The following is a 20,351-nucleotide window of genomic DNA, read 5'->3' as shown; positions in this document are numbered from 1 at the left end:
TCCATTCTTTTTTATATATATTCAGAGGAATGCCTTATATCCTCAGTTTTACAGTGCCCATGATAAATATTTCACTAGGTGACAGTGTGAAAATAGGTTTTCTACCAGTTAAAATACCACAACAATATTTAGAAAGAAAATGTCATATTTTGTCCTCTATTTACTGAAGAACATTGACCTGTGTCCTAAACTTCATTTATTTTAGCATTGCAGTGAGAATAAGAGACATAAATTTGCAAGGGAGAAATTTTCCAAGGTAGGGAAAATATCAATCAAAGGAGAGTTCATATCTGTAGTATGCATATCAGATGAAGAACACATTCAGTTTCCATAAATCTAAGGTAGCTAAAGCCAGCTTTAAATGCTTTATATTTATGTATTGTGGATGGTCTTCCACAAGGTCATTGTTTCCTTGATTCTAGCGAAAAACAATTGTCTGTTGGGGAGACTCTGGTCCACCCAGCACCAAAAGAAGAAATTCCCATAGTGGCACCTAGCCCTGTGGCCAGATGAGAGATGGCAGTCTTACAGCAGGCCAGTTGGAATGTGGCAGATCACCAGCCTTTCTCAAGTTCCTCTGCATGTGGCACAGGGCTTCTTCTATTTTCCAATGAAAGGCATTCCTGCCATATCAACCTGATCCAGCTACAGCTGCTGATGAGGCTCTGTTGGAAGGACAAGTCCTCAACAAAAGTTAAGAGGGCCATCTTTGCAAGTAGACTGTGTGATTGAGCCCACAATAAACATGAATGCTTGCCGTTGGCATTCATGGGCCTGAATACTTTCATGGAGGAAAAAATATATATATTTCCTACAGTGTGCAGTATGTATCCATGAAAGTTTCCTTTATATTTTAGTTTCTAGCATGGGTAATGTTACAAATGGCTGAGTGTGTTAACCTTCATATGATCCTAAGAAATATCATGCTAATCAGAAATCAGGATCAAATTAATTCCAATTTCTAGTTTTAAGAATGAGATTTGGTTGATAATGTGTCCAGTTAATGGAAATATGAACTATAGGTCTAACAAATCTAGGCTGCAAAAATCTGGGGGAGGGACAGAGTATCAGTATGCTGCCATCTAGTGGTCATCCAGATTTTTGCAGCCCAGATCTGGTACCCTACCTTACTCTTCATGTTTACTGATTTGTAGTAGCACCAGGTATTATTATGTATATGATCTTGCTAACCCTAGATATTTTATTCATTTATCTTTTACTTCATCTCAAAAATTATCATATTTATTAAAGAAAATAAATGATTGATCATTAACAGGTAAGCTGCTATATAGTACCTGTTACAATGTTATAGGCAGGTTTTCTCTATACTGGATCATTTAGATTCCTGTACCTTGGAGAGAGTTTTATGTATCGTACACTATTTGCTTTACTTCTGATCTAAATAAACCTATTGCTCCTTTACTGAAATAAAAGGCAGTATTGAAATATCATAGTATAATTTCCCCTTTTCTTTGATTATAAACAAATGATAGGTGAAATTTTAACATTTTTAACTAAAATATCTGAGTGTTAATAACATTTTGTATTATTTATACAAAATATATCAGAAAGTAGCATTTGGAAGACAGGGAACAAACTTTGAATATCAATCTGATTCAACAATGTTGACAAATATACTAATGGAGAAACAAACAAGTAAGGCCTGGTATAGCTGGATATGATTTTCTAATACTTTATTTTAATTTTATTGAGTATATACATGGCACCAATTTATGTACTCCTCCAAACACACATCAGAATTTACTGTCAGATATTTATTAATTTAAAAGACCACTAAGCACTGTATTGTTTTGTACTGTTCTTTATTAGTATATTTAACCCATTTGGAAGTTCTCTTTCCCCATAAAATATTATATTATTATGCTATATAAAAAAGAAAAGGAAAAAACCATTTGCATGTCTGTGGTCAGTTAGGACAGTAAATCCCTAAGTGGCCTAGGAAGATCAAAAAAATGCTGTACAAAATAGATATTAGATAAATAGTTAATTTTGCTACTATACTAAAAGACAGTAATAGCACATAACATGATGACAGTTTCTTAGACTTTTGTTTTAAGATCAAGTAGATCCAGAAGGATCCTAGCCTTTTGTCTAAGATCAAGTAGCGGTTCCAGACCACTCCACTCAGAAATCAGTGATTTGGACTCTTTTGTCTCCAACAAATTGCACTCTGAATGGAGAAGAAAGCTCCTGGCCTTTTTATCCCTTCTCTGCTCTTCCCAGGGAAAGTAGAATATGATGCACTCTTAGATCCAGTGTTGGTTCCAAAATGTGGGGATGCTAGATACTTTTGCATCATTATGAAGTCCATTATCAGGGCCACAAGTGGGGGGGGGGGGCAATTGGGGCATGTGCCCCAGGTGCCACCCTGGGGGGGGCACCAAAATGAGCACTGGGGGGGGTGTGCCAAAATGGGCATGGAATCCATGTTTGCCCCAGGTGACACAGACCCTAGTTGCGGGCCTGGCCATTATCACTATGTAATATAAAGTTTACCTGGAGCAATCAGAAGAATCAGGAGCAGTTGTAGGTAATATTTAGCTCCAATTTCAGAAGACCAATTAAAATTCCATGCTACCAGCAACAAGTCACAAAGCTGCCTTGCTGAAGTTTCCCTGAGTCTGTTTCTTTACCAAGCCTGGGGGAAAAAAGGAGCCATTATCTGATAACTTTGGAGGAGATAGGATAGGTCACGTGTGAGCCATAGGCTCCTTCCCCCATTCCTCAACTGTCAGTCTGTGTACTGATGCTGTTAATGTGATTTTTTTCCTCTCCTTACATTTTTTTTAATCCTAAATTTTCCATGACAGGCGGTGTGGCTATAGCAAAGCTAAACAAGATCCTGAAGAAGAAAAAATGCACTTTCATAATGGCCACAGTAAGTAAAATTCATTGAATGTGCTAGACAACAATACTGCAAAAGCTTGTTTTGTTTTGTTTTGTTTTGTTTTATTGCTGGTCTTTACAGTGCACAGTATATAGTTTAACATTTATGTGACACAATTTATGGAGAAGGTGGAAAAAGAGATACCCTGAGTATCTAGTATATGCTAAACATCTGCTTCACATGGTCCAGTGCAGGAATGGAGAGAGAAAGCCAACACCATATCCCCGCTCTGCAGACCTTCTGGGTTGGTTGACTGGGGTTTGTTTTGTTTTGTCCTTCTGAAATGGGTGCAAAAGCTGCTGAAAAATGCTGGAGTGCTGATAGAAACCTGTCCCACTATCTAATCTCAGCATCATAAAGAAATAAGCAATCTTATTTTGAATATTACAGATATTCTAATATCTTAATTCCAATTTACAACTTAATTTCCATTTTATAACTTAATTACAATTTAAGTTGTTACTGAAACTTATATCCAAAAATGGGATACCCAGATATTTTTTCAGTATATGGAAGAGTAATAACCATATTTCTAAAGCAAGAAGCATAGTAGGGTTCATCTTCAAAGTCACATTCCCCTCTATAAATGAAAGAGGGAGAAAACAAAGGCTCCTCTAAAGCAGGGCCTGTTATCTGCAGTTTTTATGAAAAAAAGTTCCCTAATGAAATAGAGCTGCTTAATTAATTGTAACATGCTTTAGTCATCTAATTACCTTTAAATTCAGTTGATCTGAATTTTTGATTAAATCTTGCAGACCACCTGGTTTTTAAGCCACTCATTTATGATAGTAGTCAGAAACATACATTTCTGACAGTGATATGAAATAGTTTTCATTAGTTCTGAGATATTTGCATTTGCCACTTTCACACTTAGATGCCAGTTCAAGCTAGGTAAAATGCTAGACACTCATCCATCACTACAAAGATTCTCATTTTTTCGATACCTACCTCACCTAATTTGGCACCTGGATAATTTGGATCGATATTGTACATTTGGAGATGTTCTTTTGGATAATCTGAACCCAAGCCATGAAAAGTTTAAAACAAGCATATTGTTTTGGGCCTGGATTCAAATCAGCAGTTAGTACACATGGAACAGCACACAATTGTGCTGTTCCTACACAAGGACTTAATGAGATCACAGCCATCTGGACTTTATTTATATTTAGTAGCTATGTGAAATTGTTTTATAGTGCACTTTTATATTGGAATTTTATTATATATTTATTGTTTTTTTATTATTTTGTCGTAAACCGCCCAGGTGGGAGGAGATGGATGGTGACAAATTCGATAAATTAAAAATAATAAAAAAAAAATAATTGCAACAATAAATTTTACTAGTACCCTTAGAATAATATACCAGCCAATCCCTGCTAAGAGTCTAGCTCCTCAAAACAAACCCTTGACAAGTTGTATGAGTACAGGAAAAGGGATATTTTCAATAGCATGTGCTATCATCTTTTCTGTGTCTAGTGATTTTTTTCCTTCAAATACTTTAAGAATTTTGTTAGTTCTTTTAGAGCTTTTTACCACTGGTTTTACATTGTTTCAGCAGCATGATTATACTTTTTAAAGTTACTGTTTCATTTTAAATTACTTGCATACCATAAAGAGAAGTGTAATAAATAATTTTATGCACAGTTAAACTACCAGGAGTAAAGACATATATTGATCCACATACCTACGAAGACCCTAATCAAGCTGTCCATGAATTTGCCAAAGAAATAGAAGTGTCATACATTTCAATTGAGAGAGTTATTGGAGCTGGTAAGAAAATCTAAATGCTGTATATCTCTCTTTTGCTTGTACCATGATGATGGTTGGAATACATTCAATGCAAATAGATTTCCTATAACTGAATTGAAAATAAAATATATTTTAGATCCTGTCACTGATGAAATTATTATTTATGAAAGCAAAATTAACTTTTCTGTAGATAAAATGATTCAGTCCAGAGCCTTTTGTATGGTGATGAATTACAATATTAATTTGGCATAAAGCAAAAATATATGATTAATGAGCGTAGTGCAATGCAGTTTCTATTCATAAATGTCTTATGGTGTTGACCTGGGAAACCTAGGTTCAAATCTTCATTTAATGACAGAGCCGCTTGGATGACTTGGGTCAAGTCAGCCTCTCTGACTCAGCCTCATTCAGAGAGTTATTACGGTTGACTTGGAATAAAAATGCAGTCATTCAATGAGTAATGTTGTATCAATCTTTCTCTTAAAAAAAACCGTAAATATAAATAAATATTTTTGATTGGTGTACAAAAGTCATAAGGCATTATCACAGGTTTTAGTTTTTAATTCTTTTAACTTGGGGGGGATTTTTTTATAGGTGAATTTGGCGAAGTATGCAGTGGGCGTTTGAAACTCCCTGGGAAACGTGAGTTGCCAGTGGCCATTAAAACCCTGAAAGTGGGCTACTCTGAGAAACAAAGACGAGACTTCTTAGGAGAAGCAAGCATAATGGGGCAGTTTGACCATGCCAACATAATACACCTGGAAGGCGTGGTGACAAAGAGTACGTACCTGATGCTGATGAATGTTTGATTATCATTGCTTATATAAAACTATATACAGCAACAGCTTGGTGGCTTCGAATTCCAGTAATGTTAATCTGTCTAACTGTGGTATCTATAATGGACCTAAGTTACTATAGTCATTGAGTCATTTATTTTGTCTTCTCAAGCATTTTTCATTTTTTCATTATTACTTCAAAATCAGAGCAGTTAAACAGGCTTGGAAATCAAAGAGAAGCATTTGCTCCTTGTGCAAAAGCTAAATCTAATCCATGCATATATTCCCCCCTGCTTTGTTCTTCAGGTTAGGATTTGGGCAGGGAGAGGTTCTGTTTTCTTCTCCAGACAGCAGCGTCCTTCCTTATTCTTACTGTAAGCAGGGCTTAGATAGAAAACTTAGGGTGGAAATACACGTCCTAAGAAATATAATATAGTCCTCCAAAGTAATGCTTAATAGGCTGTTCTTCCTTCCACTTAGCACATTATATAACCTCCCTCTCATATCATTGTGCTGAATATTCTCCTGGCCTTAGCCTTACATCCAACAATGTGCAGCAGTGGGGATACATGCTGTGTAATGTTGTCAGGTTACAACATTGGCATCAGAACTGTGAGCTTCAGCACAACATGCTCAGGGATCACAAATGAGCAGTTTCAACAAAAGTCTTTTCATTTATTATAAAATCTCTGGAAGCTGCACTGACATTTGTGATACATACAATTTTATTAGCAGATCACACACAAGTTGTGTGGCTGTCTTAGGCACTCAAAGGCAACATTACAAAAATGTTGTCTTTAAGTGCATCTTATAATGATCTCACAGACTCCTAATTCTGGCCCCTTCCTTTCTTTCAGTCATAAGAAAATGGTATTTTTTTAACCTTAGGTTTCATTATCCACATATTGCAGGCTGAAGTTAACTTAGCATCCCATCAGAGCACATGAAACTAAAGACACAAGAAAGTATGAATTTCAACAAGAAAACAAGTAGAAATGGCAGACTTTCTGAACCTATGACCTTGACTTCATGATAAGGGTCTAGTGGTGAATTAAACAAGCTAATAAATATCCAGCTTCTGCTGCTGCTGTGGAAAAAAAAACAGCATTCATATTGAGTCTCCCATCCCCAATAACATGTAGTTCAATTTAATTCCTCCTAAGATAGTTGTGAAACTAAAATGGGCAAAAAAGATGGACCTTGTCTTGAGCTCTTTGGAGGACAGAAAAATTGTAAATATGATTAATGGATAGCTTCTTTAGAATAAAAGAACAATAATTTCCTGCCTGAGTTGTAATGAAAATTAATGTAAGAAGTCTGTAAGTGTTCTAGCAGAATTTCACTGTTTTTTTTAGATCAGTTCGTCTTGCCAAACCAGAGGGCAGTTACATATAATAATGGGAGACTTTTATCATTAGTGTGATGTGGTCAGAAAGATTAACCAGATAAGATCAGAAAAAGATTATTATTCTTGTTAGCAGTGAGCTATCAAATCTTGATTCCAAAAAGATGCCTTGGACTATGTGGAGATGCAAACATAGTCATGTTATTTCTCAGGATCATATGGCAGCTGCAAAGGGCAGCTGTGAAATCCCAGGAAAAGATGCAGATTGTTAAAAAAGCTGCAGGTAGGTGCTTCATATTCTGAAGCACTTTTGTGAATTATTCTGCAATTCTGAACAGGGTATTGCCTATGAATTTCATCAGATAGTTGTTTGAGACCAAAAATTATAATGTCCTAGGCAGTTTCAATAATTGGGACAAGATGCATACTTTTCCAGGTGCTGTTTTTGCAATAATGTTTTCTCCATATATACTAGGTAAAGGTAAAGGTTTCCCTTGACGTAAAGTCCAGTCGTGTCCGACTCTAGGGGGCGGTGCTCATCTCCGTTTCAAAGCCTTGGAGCCGGCGTTGTCATAGACACTTCCGGGTCATGTGGCCAGTATGACTCACGGAACGCCGTTCCATATATACTAGGGGTCTTTTAAATAACTTATTTATTTTGGATGTTTACTAAACCATTATTTTAGTACCATAAATAAAAGAGGGCTCCACAATATGTGTGTGTATGTGTATGGAATATATATGTATGGAATCTCATAGTTGGTTGTAGAAACATTATTTCATTTTATAAATATCCTCATGGTGGATAAAAAATTGCTTCTTCTGATGTATTTCAAGTCTTTATTAGGATTAAAATATCTCACTGTCTCCCTTTTATCATACTTTGATACTGTTGAAGCCTTAGATGATCTGTGGAATTTAGAGCCATCTCACAAATTATAACTTCCAAATGCCTTCTGCCTTTGCAATTCTCTGGAAAAGAATTGCAAATGGTGAAGTGTGTGGGATGACTCCTAGAGTGTAAATATAGCAGCTCTTTGGACCAAGCAGTTTGAGAATGGATAGAGGCCCATTTGAAACTCTGCGAGCCACCCAGAGTTGCTTGGGATCAGCGGCCATATACACCTTTTAAATAAATAAATCCTGCTTTCTATGCCCTATATTCATCTTGAGTATTCTTTACTGTTATATATACCGAGGAGACAAAAATGTAACTTTAAAGGCAGAATACGACACCAAAGTGTGTATTTCTTATTGATTGCATGCATGCTTACTTTAAGAGTCATAAACATTTATTTTTATTTTCGTGAAGAAACGCTGTCTTCTTTTTGCTTCTGAAACATTGTGGTATATACATTTCAAATGACTATTACTTACTTATAGAGAGAGAACGGTGAAGTTTTCATATTAACTCTTCTATTAGCAAATATGTGAATTACAAAAAAAGAATTGCATGCCTAAATTATAAGGGATAGTTCAGCCACAAACCATTTAAATGATCAATTTACCAGACTAACAGGGGAGATAGGCTAACAGTTTTAGCAGAATGTCAGTTAAACTAAATGGGATTTTATGCATGGATTGTTTACATAATTATGCATGCATAAATAACAAGTGAGACTTTACATTGCACAGAAGCATTTGCTACATGGGCAGATTTTGTCTGTTGCATCCAAAGCTCGATAAAACTGAAGTCTGTTAAATCAAGGGTTTATTGTTATAGAGGAATAAATGTGGATTGAACCCCAAAGAATGTTACCAGGAAACAGCAGCAATCTCCAGATGAATGTGTACGTGCCATACATGGGTTTGCAAGTATGTTTTTGCTGTCTTTTCATGTGATTTTTTTGCCATCTTAAGTATACACATCACCTGTGTTATATCTAAACAGCTGAAAAAATGTTAAACTTTATGTTATATATACAAAAGCACATGGTTGACCATCTGCTGTTCCAGAAGTTACAGGTGATGTACTTTTGATGTTCCTTATCCAGGTAAACCAGTTATGATTGTAACTGAATACATGGAAAACGGATCCTTGGATACATTTTTAAAGGTAAGCTTCAAATGTATATGCATGTCAGGTACTAATCTCCCCTTTTATAAAACAGTTTTTCCTGGAGAAAAAAAAAGTGTGGTTTTCTTTTAGAAATCATAAACCAACTCCTTCAGGTTAATCTCAACTCCTACTGACTTCCTGGATGTATTCATCGAGCGGTTTTCTTGGCAACAGAGTGGAACTAGTTTGATATTGCCTTCTCCTGAGATGTTTTTGATTTTCTCAGTGTTAGCCCTCTCGTTTGGTATTTTACATTCAGTGGTGCCTCCCATACAGTATGTTGACATGCGTAAGGGAAGAAACCGAAGCGCTGTAGTACAGAACATGTTTGTGAGTACATGATGTGAACTTTAAGCAATCAGTAGCAGGCACTCAGTTGGAGTTAATTATGCCCTTTTCCACCAATTCTTTTCTTGAGCTGCAGTCTCACTTTTCAAGCCGGTTCTTGACAATGTGGTTCAAAATCTGGATCCTGGTTCTGAAGTGCCAGGGCTAGGAGATCTCCAGGGGAGTTGTTTAATTCAGCAAAAACAGCCTTGAGCAGTTTTAAAGTCCGACACATTTATCCTGGAATACAGCAGGACAGGATTTTTGTCATTTACTGTACATATTTACTTCAAAAGTCCTTTTGGTTGTTTATAGTAAATTGAACCTTAATTTTATAACCCATGTTTGGACATGGCATTGGAAAAATATTTGTGATTATTTCTTAAATACTTTTAATTGTTTCTCAGTGTCAGAATCTTGAACTGAGCTCAGTCATGAGTTGGAAGCTAGTGGAGTTATTTCGGCATAATATAATGTGTTATATTATGTGCTGATGCCAGTTAGTACTGCTGTCTGTACCAACTAGTTTTGGGATATCTTCTTCCTACACTCTAAGATGTGAAAACAAAAGTAATTGTGAAGAGACTGTTCCTCTTCATCAAGGGCAGTTTGCGGTAAATACATCACTATGGTTCACACACACTTCTCATTCTATTCTCCTTTTAAAATATGAAGTATAATTTTTGAGGTTTGTGTACAGTTCTTCCACTGCTTGCTTTTTCTTTTTTTAGTATTTTTCAAACAAAGCAACTTTAGGTTGATATGATATTTCACAAACGTTTGTCTCAATAAATTCTGTCACATAACTATTTTCATTGCCATTCCTGATTCTGCTTCATCAACATCCCTCATGTTTTTCTTTGGTCCCCCCCCCCCCATAATTACAGTGCTCCATTTTCATCTCCCACTTTTTGGGAGATATTTATGCTGCATTTATTTAACTACCAATTGATCAAAGTTTGTTATTAAAAGCATCTATATTTTTTATATTCATTCTGTATTTCAGTGAAATGGAATGAAAGTTATAAGCAAAAAGAAAAATCAATGCAAAAAGTAAATGATCTCAAATTTGGACCTGCCCCAAATAAGCAAGACCCACTTTACTAATTCAGATGCCTTGATCAAAAAGACCTGTGGTGTTAAAAGAACAAGAGCAAGTGAGAGCACTTCTACGTAATGAGTCTGTGCCAGTGAAAAGCAGCTCTAGACTTCTTCCAAAGATGTCAGCTGCACATGGAGATCTAAACTGCTTTGCTCCCTCAATCCAACAGTGATAAATTGAAACCACTGTGAAGTTAGATTTGTGTGTTTGTTTTTGTGCTGTTGATCTGTTTCCCCATTAGAGGGAATTCTTGACTCATCCTTCTTCCCAATTCCAGGTCTTGTAAGAGAAATACTAATTTAACAACTTTACCACTCTCCCTCAGTACCCTGGCATCCCTTTACAGGGGTAAGTTCCCTCATTTTCTTTAGCAGAGGACAAACACCAGGCTACTGGATTTATTTCTTTTCTTTCCCATTTGAGTGGAGTGAGAGTGAGGAAATTTGTACTGTTGCAAAATTTGCAACACTTTGGGGTAAGGCAGTGATTTTTGTTTTTTGTTCTGTGTTTCAAATTGACAGAAGTGAAAATAATTGTGATGAACTTCTCAAGTCCTGGAAAAAAAAATCTACAGTATGTCAGTTTGTTAAACGTGACAAGTTCGGAATATCTTGATGTTCCTCCTTTTTCAGGGAAATGGTAGCTGCTTCCCTGAAACTGCATCAATGTACAGTTTGAAAGTAGACAAAGGAATCCCCACCCTGAAGAATTTTAGAAATAAATGCGGCGCTGGAGTAAATGTATCCAGATGCCAAGTTTTTTTTAACCTTAAACCCCTATTTCCCTTTCAGTAAATCTGGTTAATTAGATTCTGTGAGAATTTGGCTTTCTTGGTGGTCAGTAGCTGCAAAAAGCTTGATAACAATCATGGATTGCCTTAAATTGCTTCTAAAGGTTTGGAACATGATATGAAAATATCATGCTTTATTTCCAGCATTACCTTTTTCTCTATAGGAATCAGGATTTAGAAAGTTGCTTGACATTTCACTTCTATATTTTTGTAATTCTGTACTTTTTACAGAAGAATGATGGGCACTTCACTGTAATTCAGCTGGTTGGTATGCTCCGAGGAATAGCATCTGGGATGAAGTATTTGTCTGACATGGGATATGTACATAGAGACTTGGCTGCCAGAAATATCCTAATCAACAGTAATTTAGTGTGCAAAGTGTCAGACTTTGGACTTTCTCGAATTCTTGAAGATGATCCTGAAGCTGCTTACACAACAAGAGTAAGTTTCTAGTGAACAACATCTAAGTATTTACTGCAGAACCAGAAGGGAGGAAAAAAAAATCTAATTTGGGGCATTCTTCAGGCATCTTGCACAGGTTGTACTGTTACTCTAAAGTTTGGAGAATGGTCTTGAACCAGAGCTACCAACATCCAGTTTTCAAAGCCTTTCCCAGCTTTGTAGATCAGAGGTGTCCTCTAGGATGAATACAGAAAAAATACAGTCACAGATCAGCAAGAAAACCCTCACATCAAGGATAGCTCCATAGTATGAGCAATCTGCATTACTGAGCACCCATGTAGACTATTGTACCTTGTCTCTCTTTCTATCCTGCTTTCTGACACCACATTATCTTCCTGTAGTCCTATAGATCTTTGTTTATGCTGTATACTGTCTCTTCTCATGCACACACAAATTAGCTGCTCTTTGTGAAGGATATGAAGGTCTAATGCTAATGTACAATTTCTATTTCAGGGTAACAATTCCCAATTAGAATAAGATTGAATTGTCTCTTCAAGGAACAATGGGGTGATGCCACAGTACTATGTCTGATACCATGTCATTAATGAATATCAGTAAATAAAATCCCAGCCATGCCTCTATCTTATGCTGAGAGCAACCATTTGCTTAACGTTTTCCTATTTTTACCATATAATACTTATTAAAGAATAATTGAATTCAGTGTCAATATTTCTTTTTAAGACGGTGAGCACATAGATAAATAGGGGATTGGCCTTTGCCATCTCCTTTTTTCCTACAATTTGAATTCAGAATTTGTGTATCATGAAGTATTTGTTTTGCATGCCCACCATACAGCCTTGACCTCAAAACTGTGATATGAGGTGTATTTTTAAAATAAATATTTAGCAACTCTGAAGTAAGCAGCTGACTTAAAGCTGTGCTGATTGCTTGCTTGTTTGTATTTTCCTTCACCAGCTATGATGACCTAATTATGTGAATTCCACTGTATTTTGATCTATAAATTAAATTCAAATAGGCCTTTAGGACCAGCAAGTAATAATCTATCTGAAGGCACCTAAAGGATGTGATAATGTAGAAACATTATCAGAACATTAGAAAGTTTTTCCCTACCCATTCTCACTGGAAAATCCTTGACACACAGAGAAAATTTGATTGCAATTTTTTTTTTCTTCCTAGGGAGGGAAAATCCCAATCCGATGGACAGCTCCTGAAGCTATAGCCTTCCGCAAATTTACCTCTGCCAGTGATGTCTGGAGTTATGGGATTGTGATGTGGGAAGTAGTGTCCTATGGAGAGAGACCTTACTGGGAGATGACCAATCAAGATGTAAATACTTCCTTTTCCTTCTCCATGTGAAAACGTGTTAGTCATCAAAGCAGGATGCCACATATGTTCATCATTCTTTATTTTTAATCTTAAAGCCATAAATGTACAGTTACAGGTAAATGTCCAAAGAGTCCATTCTGAAAATAGCGTGGAATCTGGAGCGAAGAGGGGAAGAGAAGCAACTGGGTAAAAAGTTAAGGTGACTGTGTCAGGCACAGCACTCTTGTGCTTAATTGTAACCTGTAATTCTAAGTGGTGAACATGAGATGCAGATTAAGCTACTATGAGCCCCTGGGCTACCAAACAAAAAGTGACCAAGACTGACTTGGAGTTTGTCAGAATCAAATCATAATCCAGATAGCCAGGCCTTAGCAGTACCGAACGTGGAGCAACTCTCAGTCCAAATCAGGGCTGGCAGCACTATTCGAATCCATGGGCTACTGACTGTGGTGTGCTGCTGATAGCCCTGTAGAAAAACAAAGATCTGCCCCAACACTCTGAGCAGGCTTGAATAGCTGGCTCTACTATTTGATTTTTCTTATACTTTCAGTTGATGTTGTTTTTGTTACTGCCAGACAACTTCAAGATCTTACTGCTGGATAAAAGGACATCCAGAAAGCATTTCATTCAGATACTTCTCAAATCTGGGACAGTACCTTACATGGGATTTACTAATGTTTTTGAGCAGTTTCCATTTATGACCCATTTTACTTTACCTGGAAGTAAGAAATGAGGGACTAGACTGTTTTTGTTTTTTCTTTCAAGTCTGAATCCTTTGCTTTTAGAATTTGAGTTGTTGTCAGATCCTGGCTGTCTTTGTCTGGTTGGTCTTTGACAATGCATTTACTTCAGTTGCAACTGGGACTATCGTGAGGTCCATAGATAGAGGCTTTGAGGGAGGTGTTCACTCATCCATATCTCTATAGGGATTTATTTACTGTCTTAAGGTAGTTTGGAAATAATATGCATGCAGTGATAGCACTGATTTGAGTACATATTTTAGTAAATCACAAGTTTACCACACATGGGATATCAATATGCAGAAAGTTACAAATATCTGTGAAGATTTCACACATCCCAGTTAGCCCAGCAAAGCAGCAGCTGTGTTCAAAAAAAAAAACACATAAAACACTCCCACTTTCTCCTTCTAATCTCTTTTGTTGCTGAGCCTTTCATTTCAGTAGCACAAACACAATTTGCAATAAAGTAAAACAACAAAGCCAAGACAGATTCCCTTGGAAGAAACATTGTCATCCCATGAATAGTACTTAATTCAGGGTCCATCAGTATTATTTTTAGGGATGACAGTCTGCCATGGAATGAATACATTTTTATTACTTGGTTCAGAAACATTGACAGGCTCCCACAGCTTAATCCTCAAGGGCCATGCATGTTGCTAACCATTGAGATTCTTCTGGGAAAAGAGAGCAAGGTTTGATAGTGCTGAGCTGTCTGTATTTATATGAATGAGTGTTAGGGCAATATGTATACTCTCTATAACTGTGGATTAGTTTTGTCATTATTTTGTACCCTAACCAATAACTGCATGGTTCCTCATCATCTCCCTCTGTATGTATTAACAAATGGGCTAGTACAAATTAGTGATAGTTACCAAGGTCCAGGTTTAGTCATCATTCTGGGTTAATTACTGAAGAGTAAAAGAGTTGGATCTTTAGGGGTGCCAGTTAAGGTTCACATTGCCTGTGATGATTCTTCACAAGTATTTGTTTGTTTATTATCCCACCTTTATTATTTTTATAAATAACTCAAGGCGGCGAACATACCTAATACTCCTTCCTCCTCCTACTAAGCCTCCTGCTACTTTTAGTATAACTTTAAGTTACTCGGTGTTCTTTAGATACACTACATGTCTGACTTTGATCACTTTTGAATAGATACCCAAACAGACAATTTTACTTTTGTTTTTCCAAAAGCATTTAGAACAACCAGTGGCCTCTATTGTAAATAAGCTAAAATATTTGTCATTGAAATAATTGCATATTTTCCCCTGTCGGTACTACTTCCTATATTAATACTATTATTTCTCAGCCTCTGCATGCCCAAACCATTGCAGAACATCATCTAGATAGAAAGAGCTATATAAATTATCAACATCATCCTTTTTTACTCTTTTTCCCCCCCATTCCCAGACGATCATGTAGAATCATATAATCATAGGGTTGGAAGGGACCTGTCCAACTCACTGCTCAGGGTAGGAATCCTCAGACAGTCTCAGACAAATGGCTCTCCGAGCTTTGTTTGAAAACAGCTGGTGATGGAGCAGCCAGGACTCTAGAAGGTAGGCTATTCCTCTACTTAATAGCTCTAATGATCAGGAAATTCCTCATTTCAGATTTGAATCTCTCTCTATAAAGCCTGTACCCATGGTTCTTGTCCTATCCTTGGGACTATGGAGAATAAATCAACACCCTGTGACAGCCCTGTAAGTATTGGAAGACTGCTATCATGTCTCCCCTTAGCTTTTTCTTCTTTAGGATAAATGTGCCCATCTCTTTTAACCATTCTTCATAAGATTTAGCTCCAAGCCCCTCACCATCTTTTTCACTCATCTCTGCACTCTTTCCAGTTCCTTAGCATCCTTTTTTGTATTGTGCCAACCAAAACTGGACACAGTATTCCAGGTGCAGTCTGACCAGTGCAGCATAGACCAGAATTATCACTTCCTGTGACCTAGCTCCTTTGGCAGCTGCAGCACACCGCTGGCTCATACTTAATCTGTGGTCTACCAGGGCATCCAAATCCTTCTCACAAGTACTATTACTGAACTAGGTGCCATCTTTCTTGTACCTGTGCATCTGATTTTTCTGACCTATGTGCAGAATCTTACAGAATCTTTCTTACAATTGAACAGCATTTTGTTGGATATGGTCCAACATTCATGTCTATCAAGATCCTTTTGAATCTTGAGCCTGTCTTCTGAGGTGTTAGCAATCCCCCCAGTTTTATGTCATCTGCAAATTTAATAAGCATATCTTCTCTATCTCCTCATCTAAATCATTTGTAAGAATATGAACAAACATTTATCCATGCACATATGTATCTCCAGAATAATCTTTTCCATACTCTGACACATTATTTCCTTTCTCTTTCTCTAAATCTCTAAATAAATACATCTTGTCCTCTAATTACATTTACTTTGATTTACATTCTGATATTTTTTAAGATATCTGTTCCATGCAATTTATAATCCTTCCCCGAGGGATTCCTTCTCAGGTGTCAATAAAAAAAAATATGTAGATTAGGATTGTATAACATTTGAAGAGGTGATTCAATTCAAAGGAAATTTGACTTAAATCCCGTCCGTCTTTGAATTGAACCTGTGAGGCAATCTGAGAAATTGAATTAAGTACCTGGGAACTGCTTTGGAACTGTTATGTTTCTTTCTAATTTGGCTGAGTCTCCAGCATTGTTACAGCTTTCTTTTCCTATATGGATAAAACTGAAGGGGTAATGAAGGTGTGATGAGCTCCCTGATGTTAACATGAGTAGTCGGTCAGTAAATTTTATTGTTTCTGTGAAAAATGGTTATAAATAGCTGGCTGCAATAATAAACAATTCTGTGAGTTGGCTGTGGTTGTGAAAGAGTTAGCAACCTGATAGGCTGGAGTCAGATACAAGCTGAGGGAGGGAGGGGAATGTTGGCCATTGCTTACTGAGTTCTGAAGGGATATTTCTAAGGCATTGCAGAGGTTGAGGCTTTTTGTTTGTTTATCTGTTTTCTTCTGAGGAGTAAAAGACTATTTTAATTCTTATAAAAAGGGATTGAGGGAAAGACTTGGTAGATTCAGGAAATGAAGACTAAATAAGGAAAAAATGTAATTTGAGGGGGAAAGTAATTTAATTGAGACAACGTGTTTATTTATGAAAGCTAGACTTGAAGGTTCTGCTGTTTAAAGCTCACTTATCTATTTATTCTCTTTATCAAGAAAAGTGAAATTAGCAAGTCAAGTTAAAAAATCATTTAAGAAGGAAAAAGAATTAAGCAATAAGAAAAAGAAGGGAAACTCAGCAAAGAAGCTGAGTGATGGAGGTGCGAAGGAAACACTACAACTTCTGTAAATCCGGTCTATGCAAATGCTTGCCCTTTAAGATCTTGATTTTGAAAAACCTGGAAGTTCTATCACACAAAGACTTGCATTTGACATCCTTCCATATTATTCCCAGAAGAGACTAACCTTGCCAATGAGCCATCCTAAGAAGCCTGCCAGCCTTAAAAAACAAACAAACAAACAAACTAGTAGTATGAAGGTAGTGGACTTTAATTAATAAGGGCTCACTTTTTAAATAATTTTTGAAAGTTTTTACATTTAAGTTGTAGCAGAACACTTTCTGCATTGGTTCAACACAATTACTATATAGGGAAGGAGGATAACTTGGGAAGCTGCTGGGTGGTCCTTTCCTCATTTCTTCTCTCTATCTTCAAAGAGGTACAGGGCAAGAAATATTTTCCTTTCAGCATTTAATTCCAAGTAAAATCTCTATGAATCCAGATAATCTCAACAGCTGATTATACAGTAAAAGGGTTTATCCAGAGCTCCTCCAGTATCCACTTTCCAAACATCACCAAGCACACTTTAGGTCAGCACTTGTACCCACCACCACTATTGACAACATTCTATCTATTTATCATCAAGGACTAAGCACTATCTGTGCATGCACTGTTACACAGCAATGTCAGTGATTAATTTTATATTTCTCATAGAAAAGAATTCTGCCATTATGCAACTCCAATTACAGTTCCTCACACCAGTTTTTTTTAAAACCGGAATATCTGTTCATTAATCTCTTAGTGTCATATATAGTTGTGCCCATTTCAATTCCACAAATTAACCTATGAAAAACCCAAGGGTTTTTTTGGTTTTACTTATCTGAGAATCAGCCAAAAGATTTGGTAGTTCTTGATATGACCAATGCAAATGCTGGCTATGTAAACATTTGCCTATTTTGCTGGATTCTAGTAGCACTAATCCAAGATCAAGGAATCAAATATATAATGTAAATTTATATTCCATCCTCCTTGTATAAACTTTCTAAAAGTCTGGATAGAATTTTCCAAGTGTATAGCTTTTCATACCTTCATTTGTGTAGACTTGATGTTATCAGCAGGAACATGGTCTGAATGTTTCAACAGTAGAAATCTCTGTGTTGCATTTTCAGAGGAATCTCGATTAAAATAATTTTATTAAAGAAGAACATTCAGGAATTTGCTTTGTTTTCCCTTAGGTGATTAAGGCTGTTGAAGAAGGTTATCGTTTGCCAAGTCCCATGGACTGCCCAGCTGCTCTCTACCAGCTAATGTTAGATTGCTGGCAGAAGGATCGAAATAGCAGGCCCAAATTTGATGAAATAGTCTGCATGTTGGAGAAGCTCATTCGGAATCCCGGCAGCCTGAAAACATTGGTTAATGCATCAAGCAGGTATAGAATCATGAATTCATGCTATGCTATCTTTCTGTCATTGATGTAGGCCTCACTAGTTTGATGAAATATCTCTGTTTTTGATTCTTGTCAAAATACTAGACACAAACTGTTTTTCTAATTTGGAAAGAGATGGTACACAAATGGTTGCCCTTAGTTATTTTGTGTTTACATGTGTTGTTCTAAAACAGAACTCGGGAACCTAGAAATCATGAGCTGCATGCAGGCTCCCAGAACCACAGAGCTCCTAGACTTCATGGCAATAATATAGCAAATTTCAACAGCTTTTTTTTTTTTTTTGCTTTTTTGAAAAATGAAATCAAGGTTAAAGTAAATGGATAAAGATCTTACTACCTTTAATATGTATGTTTTGCTTTTTTGAAAACAGATTTCTTTTAAAAAATCAATTATTTTTACCTTTGCAGAATGTGACATATTTACAAAATTGGGTCCATTTCAAAGAAATAATAATTGACAACAATGATTTGTGATTGGGCACCCAATCTAAATCAGATATCCTAATTTCGTTTTCTATTAAGGGTAGAAAACCTAAAGCCATGAGATGATTTTGAATCACAGATTCTAGCAACTCCAGCCAACATGTCCAATAATGCAGGATTATGCAAGCTGTAGTTCACCAAAATCAGGACAGCTTCACTGTCCTTGAGTTATAGATTGTTGCAGTTAAAAGTGGGGATGTATTTAACAACTTTATAAAGCTGCACATTCAGAGAACAGAAAAATAAAATAAGTCCAAAACATAGTTCAAACTTTTGAAAGCTAAGCTAAATTATTGAAAACCCAATCGCTATGGTTTATTTAAAAAAGAAACAATGACTTGTGTTTTTGAATGTTATGGTAACTACATCAAACAACATTTATTGTAATTATTTTTGTATCTAATAGCAAAAATAATGTTGTCAGCAAATCTGTCACACCTTTCTTTCAAGCTTTATTGTAAATAAAGACCCCAAGGATTTTTTTTAAAATGTGCAGGATATACATATTTCCTCTGTGCACTTAGTCTAGTTTATTCCATTCTTTCCTCCCCTTTTCCTTCCCTTTCTCCTTTATTCCCTTCTTTTCTATATTTTCCCACTCAAAAGTTCCAAAGTAGCCCTGTAGCCTGCATCTTCCAATAATTCTCTTCCAATGAATTACATCACCTGAATATTTAGTGTATTTAGTGAATTGCAATTTAGTGTAATTCCTTTAGAAAATTGACAGCTATGGCCAGCAATCCAAAATGCTGGTATTATTCAAAGAAATCTGATTGGAAACTCAGAACAATTTATGTCAATATCAGCACTTCCTACACACATCAAATGGAATGCAATGTATATTGAAGATGTGCTACATTTATCTTGATGGATGATGAATTATTTTATTTTGTTTATTTATTACATTCATAAGCTCTCTTAATTTTAAGAATTCTAGGAGATATATAGATGCAATGGCAATACAGGTAGTCCTTGAGTTATGACCATTCATTCAGCAACCATTCGAAGTTACAACTGTGCTGAACAAAGGAACTTACGACTGGCACTCAAAATTCCAGCCATTGCAGCACCCCCGCAGTAATATGAACAGAATTCAGGTGCCTGGCAACCAGCTTGCACTTATGACCAGTTTCAATGTCCCACGGTCACATCTGTGACCTTCCCTGCTGGCTTCCCCAAGCAAAATCAATGGGAAGCCAGCAAGGAAGGTTGCAAGTCACTGGGATAAGTCTCCACCCCCTGGCTTTTCTTTGCTCACTCACATGTACCGCACCCTCTTTCCCCAGCCTCCTTGCATTTGCACATATGTACACAACCCGCAAGCTCTTTCCCTGGCCTCCCTACGATCACACACATGCACACACACACCCTGTGCCCTCTTTCCACGGCCTCCCTATAATCGCACACGTGCACTCCGCACCATCTTTCCTCAGCCTTCCTGCACTCACACACATGCACACACACACCCTGTGCCCTCTTTCCACGGCCTCCCTGCGATCGCACACATCCCGCACCCTTTTTCCTCAGCCTCCCTGCGATCACATGCGCACACCCCCACACCCTCTTTCCATGGCCTCCCTGCAATCGCACACATGCACATACCCCACTCCC

General features: G+C 36.8%; 1 protein-coding gene across 1 annotated transcript in view; it reads left to right on the top strand.

Annotated features, from left to right (window-relative positions):
* EPHA5 (EPH receptor A5) overlaps nt 1-20,351 on the top strand; it is a 247,426-nt gene that overhangs the window by 217,064 nt on the left and 10,011 nt on the right. Inside the window, exons 8-14 of the mRNA XM_063300334.1 lie at nt 2,832-2,899; nt 4,550-4,675; nt 5,249-5,434; nt 8,770-8,831; nt 11,285-11,494; nt 12,653-12,802; nt 18,047-18,240. Of these exons, the coding sequence (XP_063156404.1) occupies nt 2,832-2,899; nt 4,550-4,675; nt 5,249-5,434; nt 8,770-8,831; nt 11,285-11,494; nt 12,653-12,802; nt 18,047-18,240 (996 nt within the window). The remainder of the gene's footprint in view (nt 1-2,831; nt 2,900-4,549; nt 4,676-5,248; nt 5,435-8,769; nt 8,832-11,284; nt 11,495-12,652; nt 12,803-18,046; nt 18,241-20,351) is intronic.

This window comes from Candoia aspera, chromosome 4 (genome assembly GCF_035149785.1).
Source record: "Candoia aspera isolate rCanAsp1 chromosome 4, rCanAsp1.hap2, whole genome shotgun sequence".
NCBI lineage: Eukaryota > Metazoa > Chordata > Lepidosauria > Squamata > Boidae > Candoia > Candoia aspera.
This window is presented reverse-complemented; position numbering and strand designations above follow the sequence as displayed.